Source organism: Moschus berezovskii, chromosome 22 (assembly GCF_049115385.1).
Source record: "Moschus berezovskii isolate FMDL1 chromosome 22, NW_MosBer_1.0, whole genome shotgun sequence".
Lineage (NCBI taxonomy): Eukaryota > Metazoa > Chordata > Mammalia > Artiodactyla > Moschidae > Moschus > Moschus berezovskii.
This window is the reverse complement of record NC_142481.1, coordinates 12,285,871-12,302,292: the sequence shown is the minus strand read 5'-3', so window position 1 is coordinate 12,302,292 and position 16,422 is coordinate 12,285,871. Positions and strand designations below refer to the sequence as shown.

The following is a 16,422-nucleotide window of genomic DNA, read 5'->3' as shown; positions in this document are numbered from 1 at the left end:
CCCTATGCACACACCCCTACACACACACCCCTACACACACACCCCCACACACACACTTGTGTGGACAAGCACAAATCTGGGGTGTCCAGTTCCGGGGTCCCCACTCCTCTGGACCAGATGCACACTCAGCCTCCCCCGCAGCCCTCCCTCATCCCCTTCTGGCTTTTCCCTTCAGAGCAGGAGCCTGGCAGGGGAGGCACATCAGGAACTCCTATCACAGGGACGTCATCCCCACGATGCATGGGAATCACCTGTGGAGCTTCATGAAGACTGCGAACCCCCAGGTGACACCATGGAAATGTTTTAGCAGCCACTCAGGTCACATGCTTGCCCAGCCTGGCTGAGACTTCATAATGTGGGGCGGGGCAGCCTCTCCCCAGCTTCTATGCACAGAGAGGGTCTGCAGATCCTATTAAAATGCAGAGCCTGACGCAGCAGATGTGGGGTGGGCCTGAGAGTCCGCATCTAACAAGCTCTCAGGTGATGCTGACCATACTGGGCTGTGGAGCACGCTTTCAACAGCAAGGCTGATGGTGACAGGTCAACTGTGAGGCCGACCCACCCATCCCAGCGTCGGCCTCTGCCGTGTTCTGGTCTGGGGTCTGTCAACACCGCACAGACCCTGGGGTCTCCAAAATGGGTGATAATTTCTGTGGTGACATAGAGACCCAGATGGTGCCCCAGATCTTCCCATTGTTCTCAAATATCTGAGAAGGTTAAGGTCATAGATGACTGGAGAAGAGAAAGGGGTCAGCTGAATGATGACTGGTGAGGGGACCTGACCTCCACTTTCGAGTGTCACCAGCCTGGCGTCTGTTTTCAGGGACAGAGACCCAGAACCGGGTGTTGGGAGGAGCTGCAGTTTGCAGGTGAGAAGGGAAGGGTTTCCTGTGTGTCCTGGGAAGAGAGGAACCTGGTGCTGGGGGGGGGGCTGACTGTGGGCTCCCTGGTCCTTGGAGGAAGTGTTTGGGGAGATCCTCCTGCTTTGTGTCTGTTGGCTGAGTCTTGGCTCATAAACTGTCCATGTTCCTCCCTGCCGTTGGGGGTAGCCCTGTCACCCTGGCTGATTTTCCTGTGGTCACTGTGACCTTTCCCACGGGTGGTGCCAGGCAGGGGTGGGAGCTGACATGGCAGGGTGTCCCTAGGCCCTTAGAAGGAGCGTGTGGCACAGAGCAGGCACAATAGGAAGGGCCCCGAGGGTCTGTTTAGAGGAAAGGATGGATTTCAGGCTCCTTCTCCACCTCCTTCAGTTCAGTGCAGTTGCTCAGTCATGTCCAACTCTTTGCGATCTCATGGACTGCAGCACGCCAGGCCTCCCTGTCCATCACTAACTCCCAGAGTTCACTCAAACTCATATCCATTGAGTTGGTGATGCCATCCAACCATCTCATCCTCTGTCGTCCACTTCTCCTCCTGCCTTCAGTCTTTCCCAGCATCAGGGTCTTTTCAAATGAGTCAGTTCTTCGCATCAGGTGGCCAAAGTATTGGCGTTTCAGCCTCAGCATCAGTCCTTCCGATGAATATTCAGGACTGATTTCCTTTAGGATGGACTGGTTGGATCTCCTTGAAGTCTAAGGGACTCTCAAGAGTCTTCTCCAACATTGCAGTTCAAAAACATCAATTCTCCAGTGCTCAGGTTTCTTCACAGTCCAACTTTCACATCCACACATGACTACTGGAATAACCAGAGCTTTGATGGACCTTTGTTGGCAAAGTAATGTCTCCACCTCCTTAACCAAAGTGAAGTTCGCCTGTTAATTTTTCGTATGTTCTCTGTATGACCCGATGTCACCCCCTGGAGGTCATGAGCAGACCTGGGGCCAGTGTCGGGATATGTACCAGGTGTGCTGACCAGGCTCCAAAGTGTGTGAGTCAGCCCTGAGCCCTGGGCAGAGGTGGGTGCTGACCTCCAGACTGGGGCTGGTCAGCTGGGGTCCAGGTCACTGTGGGTCCCCGGGCTTCCTGACTCCATCCCAGCACAGGGTGAGCCCAGGGCGAGGATGGGCGTTATCCAGTGTCAGGAGAACCATCCATCCAGGTGGACGTGTGCTCAGGAGGAGCTCTCAGTCCCTGAGGCTTCAAAGGAAGGGCCGTGGAGGTTCTCTGGGGCTTTGGGGAGAGGGTGGCGGCCTGTGGGCTGGACCCCAGAAGGCCCTGTTCTTGCCCCTCTCACAGCACTGGGGCTGCACTCTAGTTCTCTGTGTCCCCATCAGTGGTCTGTTCTTGGCCTCCCCATGGTACCAGGACCTGGGGCAGCTCCACCTGGAGACTCCGTCACGCAGGCTCCCCTGTCAGGGCATGGGAGAGCCCCATGGGACCCCAGCCCCTCTGAGATGGAGAAACTGCAGGAGCTGGGTTTCCCTCTTCCACCCTGCTCTGGAAGTTCCCTAACTTTCCCCAGATGCCTGGGGAGGCTGAGGTCTCTCCAGGGACCAGACCCAGGTGTCCCCACAGATCAGGGGCCTTGTGATAAGGAGCTGTTCCCTGATTCCCGTGAGTTCATGCTGGGGCTCCCCGCCTCCCCAGGGTGACTCCCGATGGGATGGAAGATCGGGAGTCTGAGCCAGGTCAGGTCTCCGTGAGAAGGGGAAGGTCTCAAGATGCCGGCCCAGGCCCTCCAGGGAGACTACAAGATTCTTCTGCAGTAGAGATGGGAGGGGGTGTGATTATCTAAGAATGAGCAGGAGTCTGATTCCTCACAGTTAAGCGGACTCTGTCATCTCCCTGGGTCAGGAAGATCCCCTGCAGAAGGAAATGGCAACCCACACCAATATTCTTGCCTGGAGAATCCCATGGACAGAGGAGCCTGGCAGGCTCCAGTCCATAGGGTCACAAAGAGTTGGGCGCGACTGAAGTGACTTAGCACTTAGCATGTCCTCTCTCCTGATTCCTGGAGGAATCAAGTCCCGTCAGGGAGCAGCAGCCAGAGACACTTGCAGCTCTCCTCCCAGGCTGATGCCGTGCCCGTGTCCACAGGAAATATTCCCTGACCTCTAGGTGTCACACTAGGGGTGGACCATTGCACGGCATCCCTCATCCATTTTATGAGTGTTTATTGATCATTTCTCACTGAGCGCACACAAATGTTGAATAGCTTGTCTGGCTTCCATTTCATCCTTCCAGACGTCATTGCTGGAGCAGAACCTTCTGTCCAGAGCTCCCTGTGGACTCAAGTAAGTAACTGTTAGTTGCTCAGTTGTGTCCGACTCTTGGCAACCCCATTGACTGAAGCCCACAAGGCTCCTCTGTCCATGGGATTCTCCAGTCAAGAACACTAGAGCCGGTTGTCATTTCCTTCTCCAGGGGATCTTCCCAATTCGGGGATTGAAACCGAGTTTCCTGCATTGCAGGCAGATTCTTTACCATCTGAGCCACCAGGGAAGCCCCCGTCTCAAGGACATGACAAACACATTTTTTAAAAAGTAATCTTATTTATTTAGCTGCGGCTGTGCTGGGCGGGCTTTCTCTAGTTGCGGTGTGTGGGCTTCTCATTGCGGTGCCTTCTCTTGTTGCAGAGCATGGGCTGTAAAAAGTAGAGCCTCAGTAGTTGCAGCTTAGTTGCTCTGAGATACGTGCAGTCTTCCTGGACGAGGGATCAAGATTGTGTCTCTTGCACTGGCAGGTGAGTTCTTTGCCACTGAGCCACCAGGGAAGCCCCGATGAACACATTTGCCGTCAGGGGCTTAATGTGGAAGTCCCTTGCCCTGGCTCTGCCCCCTGCTCTCCCAGTTGGCTCTCAAAGAAGAGTGAGTGCTTATTATAACTCTGCCTCCCATCCCTGAGTTGCCCAAGGTCTCACACAGCCTCCCTGGCACAACAGTCTGGGTGCTGGGTGCTCTTGAAGCCGAGCTGACCACAAGCCAGAGCTTCAGTTGATTTTTCTAGTACTGGGGAGAAGGTCCAGGTGATGGTATCAGGCAGTTTGTGGGAACTTGCCTCCAAGGCTTGACGACCACCACTTGAGGGAACTGGTGGGTTCCTCCCAGTGGCATCTTGGCAGAGGGCACAGATCAGGTGCTTGAGGTGTTCGGGTGCCCATGAGACCTGAGGGTAGAATCACTGGGATTAAGCTTCAGGAATTTCCAATGTCCCTGGATAGGGCTGGAGGTGAAGCCTATGGTTCTGGTGACGTTTTGGACTGAGTGACTAAAAGAGCCCCCCTGGGCAACTGCAGGGCCCTGCATCCACTAATTAGCCTCCCAGTGAATTCAGGGGCTTCGTGGCTGAAAGCCAGCTCAGGGGGACAGGTGGGGGTGGCTTCTCTGTTGTCCTGAGGACCAGGGGAGCCCGAGCCTCAGGTTATCCTGCCTCTGGTCACAGGCAGTTGGCTCTGGGAGATGGTCCAGGAGCAACCTCCAGTTTTGTATTTGATTTTAAATGGAAATGAAAGTGAAAAGTGAAAATGTTAGTCAGTCAGTCGTGTCCGACTCTTTGCGACACTATGGACTGTAGCCTGCCAGGCTCTTCTGGCCATGGGCTTTTCCAGGCAAGAACACTGGAGTGGGTCGCCATTCCCTTCTCCAGGGGATCTTCCTGACCCAGGGATCAAACCCACATCTCTTACGTCTCTTGCATTCGCAAGCAGGTTCTTTACCACTAATGCCACTGCTGCTGCTGCTGCTGCTGCTAAGTCGCTTCGGTCGTGTACGACTGTGCGACCCCATAGACGGCAGCCCACCAGGCTCCACCGTCCCTGGGATTCTCCAGGCAAGAACACTGGAGTGGGTCGCCATTTCCTTCTCCAATGCGTGAAAGTGAAAAGTGAAAGTGAAGGTGCTCAGTTGTGTCCCACTCTTCGCAACCCCATGGACTGCAGCCCACCAGGCCCCTCTGCTCATGGGATTTTCCAGGCAAGAGTATTGCCACAGGCAGCTATAAGTTTATCCCCCCTAAATATGCCTCCTGAACCCGAATGTGCCCTTTGTCCAAGGTCAGCCCCAGTCTCTCAACTCCCCAGGGTCCTCTTTGCTCCGCTTCTAGCGCGATCAGTCCACTAGAGGGCACTCACGCTCCTCTCTTGCCATCGAATGCCCGTGTGTTTGCTGCCAGTCACCAGCCCTCAAACACTCTCTAGGTTTGCTCGGGGTGAAGCTCCTGGGACAGACATCAGGGTCCCGCAGGAAGAACCTCACATGGAGGAGTTGGCAGGATGGACTGGTGACCTGGAACCCACCCCAGGACCCAAGTCACTGCTGAGGGGGCGGCTCTGGGCACAGTGGGCAGTGTGGGCTGGACATGGTGCCCAGACACCTAGGCCACCGGCGCGGGCACTGGGGGAAATGGCTGTGAACCTGCGGCCCCATCACTCGGGATCTGTGCACGTGGCCTTGGCTGGGCTGCTTAGGAACTTTCCAGAATGGACCCCCCCACAGCAGGAGACAAGTCCTCCCGGGCACTTCAGGAGGCCTTGTGCTGGGAAAGGTCAGGGGAGATGCGTCCATCACTGCGGCACAGGTTCTCCCATGGCCTGAGGGGGCAGGTGGGGTCCCAGTTTCACTGTCAACCCCAGATCAGGACCCGGGGTGCTGGGACGGTGAGGTCCTGCCACCCTGCCTCTCAGGACACCATTCCTGCATTTGACACCCCTCCCAACTCCCTGCAGTGCCAACCCCTCTGAGACCATCTGTCCACCACTGTTCCATCTCAGCCCTCACAGCATACTCTGAGTGAGTCTGTCACTCAGATTGTCCCCGAGACATCACATGGGTCACTCCATCCCTTTGCTTGAATCCTGATGCCTGTCTGGGGCTGTGCAGGGTCCTGGAGTTTCCAGTTCCCTGGATATAGTGGACACAGTTACAGTTCATGCATGCCTTCCCTGGTTAATCAGATGAATGTTTGAATGCCTGTGTGCCTGGCACACTAGACTCTACAATTGTGGGGTAAACAAAGTGGACACAGCCAGCTCTCGGGGAACCCACAGTCTAGCTGGGGTGACAGTGAGGATCCCGCCCACCCTCCTGAGGGCTTGTAGCACCAAACATCCTCCTACACTCTCCAAACCTCACAATTGCCTAGTGATAGGCAGTCCTGTCATTATGCCCATTTTATAGCTCAGAGGGTTGAGGCAGGGAGACTGCAGCACACCAGGCCTCCCTGTCCATCGCCAACTCCCAGAGTTTACTCAAACTCATATCCATTGAGTTGGTGATGCCATCCAACCATCTCATCTTCTGCCGTCTCCTTCTCCTCCTGCCTTCAATCTTTCCCAGCATCAGGGTCTTTTCAAATGAGTCAGTTCTTCGCATCAGGTGGCCAAAGTATTGGAGTTTCAGCCTCAGCATCAGTCCTTCCAATGAATATTCAGGACTGATTTCCTTTAGGATGGACTGGTTGGATCTCTTTGCAGTCCAAGTGATAGCATATTAAAAAACAGAGACATTACTTTGCCAATAAGGGTCCATCATGAATGGATGTGAGAGTTGGACTATGAAGAAAGCGGAGTGCCAAAGAATTGATGATTTTGAACTGTAGTGTTGGAAAAGACTCTTGAGAGTCCCTTGGACTGCAAGGAGATCTAAGCAGTCCATCCTAAAGGAAATCAGTTCTGAATATTCATTGGAAAGACTGATGCTGAAGCTGAAACTCCAATACTTTGGCCACCTGATGTGAGGAACTGACTCATTGGAAAAGACCCTGGGAAAGATTGAAGGCAGGAGGAGAAGGGGATGATAGAGGATGAGATGGTTGGATGGCATCACCTACTTGATGGACATGAGTGTGAGCAAGCTTTGGGAGTTGGTGATGGTCAGGGAAGCCTGGCGTGCTGCAGTCCATGGGGTTGCAAAGAGTCAGACACGATTGAGCGACTGAACTGTTGGTGTCCCACTGCATCCTGGCATCACTTCATAACCAGGTTGCCCCTTGAAGGCCAGCTTCATTCTGGGGGCCACTGTTCATCCCTCCTGGCTGGCAAATTGGTCTCTAAAGTAAACCCCACATCCGAATCTGCACCAAACTCTATTACCCATTCAAGAAATCTCTTCTGCTCTGAAGTGGGTTTCTGCATGGTGGTAGGTTTGGTATATATATAATTTAATTAATTAATTAAACTATTATCATGCTGGGTCTTCATTGCTATGCAGGCTTTACCCTAGTTGCAGCGGGCTGTGGTCACTCTCGAGTTGGAGTGTGGGGGTTTCTCGTCATAGCAACTTCTCCTGTTGCAGAGCACGGGCCCTGGGGCGCACGGACTCGGTAGTTGTGGCTCCCAGGCTCTAGAGCACAGATTCGTTAGCTGTGGTGCGCAGGCTCAGTTGCTCCTCGACAGATGGGATCTTCCCAGACCAGGGATCAAACCTGTGTCTCCTGCATCGGCAGGTGGATTCTTAACCACTGGACCAGCAGGGAAGCCCTGGTTTGGTTTTGCTAGAAATCTCCACGGTAAAGACCCCAGCTGGCCTTTGGCTCCCTGGGCCGGAGCTGTGTGCTGAGCCCGCAGGGTCCGACTCTCACCGTCTTTCTCAGGACATAGGTTTAGTCTGGGCTGGTGGTCCATTTTGGGGTTGAGGTCTAGGCTGGGCCAGAGGTGGTTGATCCGGCTTCTTGGGGGGCTACAAGAGGCTCTATAGGACCAGGTTCTGACTGGGCTCCGGATCCCTCTCTCAGTTCTGGGTTCTGTTGAGTTCTAGATTCTTTTCCTGGCTCAGGTCTGTGCTGTGAGGCAGCTTCCTGCTTACTAAAGGGCACCCTTTGGATGGGCAGTGACGGCTGCGGGGCAGAGACCTGGGGGGCACGAAATTCCTGGTGCAGAGTGGATTTTTGTTGTGCTCGAGGTTCCTGCTGGGCTTCAGCTTGGTGATGGGCAGGGGCTCCTGCTGAGTGAGGGTCTTTGCTGTGCAGTGGGCTATTGGAGTCTGTCGGTTGGGTCCCTGCTGATCCTCAGAAGGTGGCTGGTCAGGGTGTTTTTTCTGGTGCAGGCTTCAGCTGGGTTATAGTTGTCTGGCATGGTTTTGATTCTCTAACAGGCTTAAATACCAACTTAGAACCTGGCTGTGCTGTGCTTTTTTATTTTATTTTTTCCTCAAGACAGATATATTTTAAAAAATAATTTTATGTATTTATTTTTGGCTGTGCTGAGTCTCCACTGCTGCGCGGGCTTTTCTCTAGTTGTGGTGAGCAGGGGCTGCTCTCTTGTTGTGGAGCATGAGCTCTAGGGCGCGCTGGCTTCAGTAGCTGCAGCACGTGGGCTCAGCAGTTGCGGCTCCCAGGCTCTGGAGCACAGGCTTGTTAGTGGTGGTGCCTGGGTTTAGCGGCTTCGCGGCATGTGGGATCTTCCCGGACCAGGGATCGAACCTGTGTCTCCTGCATTGGCAAGCGGATTCTTTGCCCCTGAGCCACCAGGGAAGCCCTCGTGGGAGATATTGATCTCCCTGGCTTCATCCCTCTGGGTCCCCACAGACCTCCTTTGTCACAGATCCCTCATGGGTTACTCATGATGGCTCCCCCACCGTTTTGGGTTCCACTCCTTCAACCTGGCATCCCTGGTCTTCCTTTCGGAGGTGGTCGGCAAATGGGCTGAGCACCGCTGGCTCCCCGCTCCTGTGCCCCTGTGCCGAGCAAAACACTTGTGTCTCTTGCTGTAGGAGGAGGGCTGGGGACAGAAAGAAGCTGGATGTCCATCACCCTCCCACCAGAGGGTTATGTCTTAAAGGGGCCCCATTCCACTCCCCACTCAGACAAAATATTTCTTCTCATGAAGGCAGCATCCCAGCTGAGTCCTCTGTTTCATCCAGATGACAGAAGCTGGACTCTGGAGGAATGTCCCTTTTCTTTCTTGATTAAAAAAAAAATTCACTTGGCTGTGCTGAGTCTTAGTGGGATCTTCGTGCTGACATCTTCCTGTCGGCAGGATCTTTAGTTTCGGCATGCAAACTCTCAGTTGCGGCATGTAGGGTCTAGTTCCCTGACCAGGTACGGAACTCGGGGCCCCCTGCATCAGGAATGCAGCGTCTTGACCACTGGACCTCTAGGGAAGTCTCAAGTGTTCCTTTTCTTACTTCTCCTTCTGATGTTTGAGGAAAGGGTCAGAGAGGGAAGGGGATCTACCCCGTTATAACTTCCCCTCTTTATTTATTCTTTCTAATGGTTCCCACTTCAATTTCCTTTTATTATTGTTCTGATCATTTTATTCCCGTGTTAAAAAAGAAAAAAAAAAGGTATCTTCCCATTTTTACAGCTGGAAAGCCCTTTTCAGTGGCATTTGAGATCTTCCACACTGTCTTTCCCAGGTGGCTCAGTGGTAAAGAATTCACCTGCAATGCAGGAGACACAGGAGATGCTGGTTCGATTCCCTGCATTGGGAAGATCCCCTGGAGGAGGGCATGGCAATCCACTCCTGCATTCTTGCCTGGAGAATCCCATGGACAGCGGAGTCCAGCAGGTTATAGTCTATGAGGTCGCAAAGAGTCCATCATGACTGAGCGACCGAGCACTCTAGCCTTGAGCTCTGCCTCTGCACATGTGTCTTCTGTAGTTGCCTGGAAACTTAGAGTCCAGTGACCATTCATGATGATGACAGTGGTGATAATCATAAATACTGGGGAGGCATTTTATGTGCTAGGAAATGGCACCAGGTTCTTTTTAAACTTATATTACCGTTAGTAAGACAATGTCTGATTCATTGCTTTCACTGCTTTCTTTGCCTTACCTAGCTCTTACCTCAGGAAGGTTTGTTGGATGAGTAAGAGTAAAAATGTGGGCAGCGGAGAGAGACTGAAGGTGGTGTTGAATAGAGGTGTGTCTATAATCTGGAAACGGTTTGGAATGAACAGGGTAAAGTGGGTAAAGTCTGGATTGAATGTGCATTTCAAGACCCCATTTGAAAATGATTTTGATCTATTACATGTAAGTATATTTATTGACTTTGTTTGCCGTTTTCCTGCTTGTGTTTACAGTTGGGGAGGACCAGCTAGGTACTCAGAGATTCTCGGTTTCTTTCAGGTAAGGAAGCTTAAGGCTGTGTAAAGGGGCGGCCCCAGAAAAAGACTGTCAAGTGAAGAAGGCACTAGAGGGGTCAATAATCTCAGGGAACATGCTTTGGGGATGATTTAGGGAGTGGGCACAGGAATGGGGGAACGTGAGATGGGAGAAGAGCGTCTTCTAGGTGTGCTCACGGCTCTGTTGACTGAGAATGTTTCATCGGGAGGGTGGGGTCTCAGAGTGCCTAAAAGGGCAGAGCAATGCTTTCTAGCAGACATCGTGTGAGAAATTGCTGGCAGGCTCTGGAGGGCTTGGTTGGCTTCCTGTGGTGTCTTTGGTGTCCTAGGGTGAAGAGAAAAGGGAGACACTGCAGTTAAAAACATTTTTAGAATTTATTTTTTTTATGAGAGCTTCTAAAATGTTACAAGTGAGACTCATCCCATGGGGGAAAATTTTTAATGAAAAAATATCTACAGTAAGGAGATAAAGGATGTCCCAACCCCAGCTGCCACTCCTGATTCTGGTGAGCAAACTGTTGTTAACTAGTTTGCTGCAAAGTTTTCCATACCTTTTGTATATAAACTTAATAGTTGTTGTTGTTATTTAGTCGCTAAGTGGCGTCTCTTTGCCACCCCATGGACTATAGCCCGCCAGACTCCTCTATCTGTGGGATTTCCCAGGCAAGAATGCTGGAGTGAGTTGCCATTTCTTTCTCCAGGGATCAGCCCATTCTTGATCATGTAATATCATAATAATGCCACAATATCCATCAGTTTAACACTTGCCAGTATACTTTTCATATGACGTTTAATTATACCCAGACTAGGGAGGAATCTCATTGTTTGACACCAACACCGGTGTCATCATCAGAGATCGGCGACCAGGTCCCCAACAGCCCCATCTCCCTCCACTTAGATAAGCAATGACATTCTGTCATCAGAGGCTTTGGCGAGCCATCTCTAGTATTAGGGAAATCGTGTTTTGCTTTTCCTGCTCTTCCTGTTTCCCCACATGTTGACCTTGAGTAGGATGAGCTGCGATGGATGCTAATCCTGATCTTCATTTCATCTCTCTTGTCTCTTAACCCCTGCTTCGTCCCTAGCTGGGGTGTCCCTGGTGGCTCAGATGGTAAAGAATCCACCTGCAGTGCAGGAGACCCAGGTTTGATCCCTGGGTCAAGAAGAACCCCTGGAGAAGGAAATGACAACCCACTCCAGGATTCTTGCCTGGGAAATCCCAAGGACAGAGGAGCCTGGAGGGCCACAGTCCGTGGGGCCGCAAAGAGTCAGACACGACTGAGTGCCTGACACTTTCATTCTCATCCCTAGCTGATTCCACAGGCGACTCTGGGTTAAGGAGGGTCATTCTTTGACAACTTACTGGTTTTCTTCATCCTGCTCTTGAAATGATCACAGGGACACGGCTTCTTTGTCAGTCTGGGCGCTGTCGTGAGTGTTCTTCCAGGGGCTCTCAGGAACAAATCTGAAATAAGGGGGTTGCTGCTTAGGAAGGTTCATATGTTTGAGGGCGATCTTCCTTGCCTCCCCGTTGTTTTTCCTACTGCAGTGGGAAAGGGTCAACACAGAACAGTTATATGACCACCAGGGTCTCTAAGTCGCTTTGCTGACCTGTATGGACAAGAATGGGCTTCCCCGATAGCTCAGTTGGTAAAGAATCCACCTGCAATGCAGGAGACTCTGGTTCAATCTCTGGGTTGGGAAGATCCGCTGGAGAAGGGATAAGGGATAGGCCACCCACTCCAGTATTTGGGGGCCTCCCTTGTGGCTCAGCTGGTAAAGAATCTGCCTGCAAAGCGGGAGACCTGGGTTCAATCCCTGGGTTGGGAAGATCCCCTGGAGAAGGGAAAGGCTATCCACTCCAGTATTCTGGCCTGGAGAATGCTCTGGACTGTACAGTCCATGGAATCGCAAAGAGCCAGACACGACTGAGCGTGTTTCACTTTCAAGGGCAAGAATTTGGTGGCAGGTTTGGAGGAAGCATCAGAGTGTCATTAGGGATACCAAAAAAATGAGCAATGAGTGGGAGAAAGGTTCGAGAGGGAGGGGACATATGTATACATATGACTGATACACGTTGTTGTGTGGCAGAAGCCAACACAATATTGTAAAGCAATGATCCTCCAATTAAACATACATTTAAAAAATGAGGAATAAGAGGTGTCTGCCTTTCAGTGGCTGCTTTACTTCAACTAAGCCATTTTGCCCCTCTGATTTCAGTCTTGCCTGTGAGTAAAATAAGGCTGAGGATGGGGTCCAGGAACCTCTTGGAAGGCAGCCTTGGGTTGTTGGGCAAAAGGCTAAGGGAGAAGGGGCCAGCCAGACCTTCAGCCAGCTCCCGCGGACCCTGGAGGAGTCTGGCTCTTACATGAGACTCGGAAAGAAATGAGTGGTGGGCTGGGGGAGAGGGCAGGGGGTGAGGGCAGCTCAGGGAACATCTGCTCTGCTCTCAGAGGGATTCAGGGGAGCAAGTGGGGATCTCGATGGTGCACTGTTGTCGATATTGTGTTACTGACCTTGGCACTCACATTCTTGGCCTCCTTCTTGGAGCCACCTCCCAGAAGCCTGGCGTTGGTCCCTCTGGCCTCTGGCGACCCCTGTAGGAAGGAAACTGGTCACTTGCAGGCACTGGAAAGGGAGGGCGCCAAGGGACTTGGTCCCTCATCACCGAGCCTCTGGGTCAGCGCAGCTCCACTGCTCTTCCTTTTTACTGAGGGAGCCAGGCTGCTTCAAGAGAGCAGTGTTTTCAATGGATAAGGAACTGAAGTGTAAAATCTGGCCTAGAGAAAAGCCTAGCTGGTGGTAGGCAGAGAAAGAATAGCTTTTGGATAGAAGACAGGACAAAAGGTAGGGGTGTTGATCAAGACCTGACAACCTCCCCATGAAGGTCCCTGCCCTGCATGCATTATAATCCTCCTGACTTAAGACATAAGAGCAAAGAGTAGGTTATTCCATAACCAGTCAGGAACTTCACCTGACCTCTGTGTTTGCTTGTATTTGAATCCATAGTCCCAGTTCAACTGTAAGAGGATGGTGTTTACTTTTGTCCCTCTGGAACAAATGCATTTCTCTTTTTGTCTCTGTTCAAGTCTGCCTTGTCAGCTGATGCTCTCTTATTCCCGTTTTGTGTTTCTAGATATCGTTACCAAGTTGTTGTTATAGCATTGCACTAATTAAGTGAATCACCATCTCTTTTATTTTGAGGCGAGAAAACTGAGGCCCAGAGAGAGTCAGTGAAATGCCCAAGTTCACAGAGTTAATGGTGACTCATCTGGAGCTAAAACCTAGGTCCAAGGCTCTTAGCCTATTATTCTCTCTTCGAACCTACATGACCTTATGTCATGGGAGCTGTTTATCATAAGTAATTTTATAATTAATAGGTAATCTTATAAGGAATTACTCTGTTATAGTAAGTAATGTATTTCTTAACATTGTCATTGCTTCTCAGTTATTTATTTTTCTCCACTTCCCCATGAAAAGCATGTTAAGCAGGTATGCGGTTATTTTAAGAGATAAAGCAAGATCAGATTTTATTTGGAGACTTCTGGGCAGGAGGATTGTGTAGTGTTATTTCTGCTCACCAGACTTGGTCCAACATTACAACTACCCTTGCCTGGGAAACAGGAATTGAACCTGTAATTGCACCCTGGGGAGCCCAGCGAGCATTCCCTGTCTCTTTGCCCTGGTGCCTTTGTAGCAACTCAAGAATGAAATTTTACTCATTCGATTTATTGAACACTTACTAGGTTCACATTGCCTTCATTTATTCTTCGCAACAGTTGTACATGCTAAATGGTATTTTACTCATTTTAAAAGGAAGCTTAAAAAAGTTAAGCATCTTGTCCTGGGTCCCAAGGGGCTTCCCAGGTGGTGCAGTGGTCAAAGAATCCACCAGTCAAGCAGGAGACGCGGGTTTGATCCCTGAGTGCGGAAGATCCCCTAGAGAAGGAAATGGCAACCCACTCCAGTATTCTTGCCTGGAGAATCCCATGGACAGAGGAGCCAGATGGACTGTAGTCCATGGGGTCACAAAGAGTCAGACATGACTGAACGCGCACACACACACACACATACACACACCCCAGGGTTACAAAGTGAGTGATGGAACTGAGATTTGGATCACGGTTGATCCCCTGAATTCAAGTCTGAGTCTAAAGGTCCGGGTGAGTCTAAACGTGTCACTGTGTTTGAGAATTATTGGTAAAGCAGTGGCTCCCCTGGGGAGTGGGTCCCCCTCCAGGGGATGTTTGGCCATGTCTGGAGATATTTTTGGCTGTATTAACGGGGTGGGGGCGGGGAGAGGCTACTATTGGCTTCTAGAGGGTAGAGGCCACTCGGATGTTGCTAAACAGGTTAGAAAGAACAGAACAGTGCACCCTGCCCACCTTGCAAGAAGAATTATTAATCTCTAATGTCAACAGAGCTGCTATGAAACCAAGGTGTCCAGTCTCCTAAAGGGAACATTTTGAACTTAGAAACCCGAGGATTTATTCTTCTACTTAGATATATTTACTGAGCACTTTTCCGGGTCATGGGAGGGACATGGAAACAAGATAACCAGGTTGTGCCAGTGGCGAGGTTACAGCTCAGAAGGGCAGGGGTTGGGGTAGGAGATGCACCGGCACTCAACTCAAGGTGGAATGTGGACCGTTCAGAGAGAGTCGAGTCAGGGCCGAGTTTGTGCAGGGGAGGGAGGGCTCATGTCTGCCTCTGGGTTGCATCAGGGCAGCTGTGGGAGCAGAACCGAGCTGGTGGGAGGACACAAGAGCAGCTGGGGAGCAACCGAGGTTCTGAGATTTGGGCTGAGAGGAACATGGGCCCTTGTTAGTGAGGGGTGCAGGGGGGATGGCCGGGAAAGGCGGCTGTGACTGGAGCTTGGAGTCCAGGCTGAGGTCTCCAGCCTGGGGGCCCATCACAGCGGTAGAAAAGACTTCCCTCCCAGAATGCTGGTCTAGGGCCTCCCCCGCCGGGCCGTGGGGTCCAGCGGCTTCCAGAGAAATCTATAAGGGAGAAGATTCTGGAAATGGGTGCAGGAGGGGAGACTCCTGATTTTAGGACCCACTCAATGCTGAGTGTGTAACAAAGCTATTTCACCTCAAAGTAGCGCTTGGGGAGATAGTCACTTAGAGTGGGAACATAGGTGGGGAGGGGCTCCCTTCTGCACAGTTGTTCTGCTAAGGGCTGGGCCACTCTGGCTGTAGGAAACAGTGGGGCCGATTTGGAGCTCCTAACCCAGGATCTACTTCCTAAAGGTGAGATGTTCAAACAGGGCCTGTATGCAGTCTTGCCCCCTACCCCTGCCCAGGCCACAGGCACGAGGCCTTGTACCAAGAACACAGAAGCAGAGCTGAGAACCAAGGTCACCTCCAAAGCTGACTGAGCCCCTTTGTAACTGTTGCCTGGAGAATCCCATGGACAGAGGAACCTGGCGGGCTACAGTCCATAGGTCACAGAGAGTCAGATGTGACTGAAGTGACGTGACACACACGCACGTAACCATTGCCAAAAGCCCACGATCATCTCTAACAGGCTTCCTGACTCCAAATTAGTCAAAGATGCCCACTCCAGTAAGCACCCTATAAAGCCGCAACCAGTCCTCTAACGCCAGCCTTCCAGCAGGAATTGTCTTTGTCTTGAGGCTATAAAAATTGGCTATTAACCCACGAACACTGTCGACTCTCCCTGGCCTCTCAGGAGTTGTCGGCCCGCTGTGCTCGCAGGGCCCACGTTATCTCTGCTCTTTGTTCTTAATACACTCACTCCCTTCTGTAATGCTGTGTCTGGAAATTCTTTTCCAACTGGCGCTCGGATTGCCTCAACAGCTTGGTGTGGTCACAGCTCCAAACACGGGTACTACCTGGTGATGTGATTTTTCTGGTTTATCACCTTACCATGAAAAAGCATTAAGAATTGTTGGGGCACGTCTGGTGTACTAGGAAGAATATATTCGAGGCTGACTGACCGACTGGACTCACACTTGCTTTCAACACCCTCTCTGCACGGCCTCCAGGCCCGGCCCCCAGGACACTCAATACCCCTGAACAGGGACTGGGGGAGAGGTAAGGTCCTCTCCTGCCAGCTACCCTTGCAGACACTCCATACACACGGGCTCCTTTAACTTCACGACACTCTTAGGATTTCCGTTCAGTTCATTCCTTTTTGCAAATGAAACAGGCGCGCAGACAGGCTAACTCGCTGCTAATCCCCATAGCCTGCAGGGGCTACATTTTACTGCATGTGCGGTCATGCTCTTTCCTGTTTCGCCACGTTTTTCCCCCCTTTTTATCTTTCATAGAAAGTGGACTTTTTTTTACCTGTGTGTGAGCTGCTGGAGACCGCGACCATCAGCGTTAGTGGCAGCAACAGGAGGAGGGAAGAGATTAGAACCTTCATTTCACCTGTCGGAGCTGCTGCGCGTCGCTTGAAGAGTGTGTGTCAGGTTCCCAGTGAGAGGGTCCCCACTTCTGGTGGCTCAGGCCGTGCG

At 51.6% G+C, this 16,422-nt stretch overlaps 1 protein-coding gene and 1 long non-coding RNA gene across 2 annotated transcripts; one reads left to right on the top strand and one right to left on the bottom strand.

The window, feature by feature from the left end:
• The first annotated feature begins 131 nt into the window (after window positions 1-131).
• Window positions 132-16,368, top strand: LOC148774341 (uncharacterized). The gene is made up of 4 exons (XR_016035846.1): window positions 132-284; window positions 824-869; window positions 3,516-3,622; window positions 16,234-16,368. It is a non-coding gene; the product is annotated as an uncharacterized LOC148774341 (long non-coding RNA).
• LOC148774340 (C-X-C motif chemokine 17) lies at window positions 9,841-16,393 on the bottom strand. The gene is made up of 4 exons (XM_088830306.1): window positions 16,253-16,393; window positions 12,455-12,535; window positions 11,302-11,403; window positions 9,841-10,263 (listed from the first exon to the last, which is right to left on the bottom strand). Exons 1-4 carry the CDS (start codon window positions 16,329-16,331, stop codon window positions 10,166-10,168), a joined length of 360 nt encoding a protein of 119 aa, XP_088686432.1. The 5' UTR covers window positions 16,332-16,393; the 3' UTR covers window positions 9,841-10,165.
• Window positions 16,394-16,422: the final 29 nt, after the last annotated feature.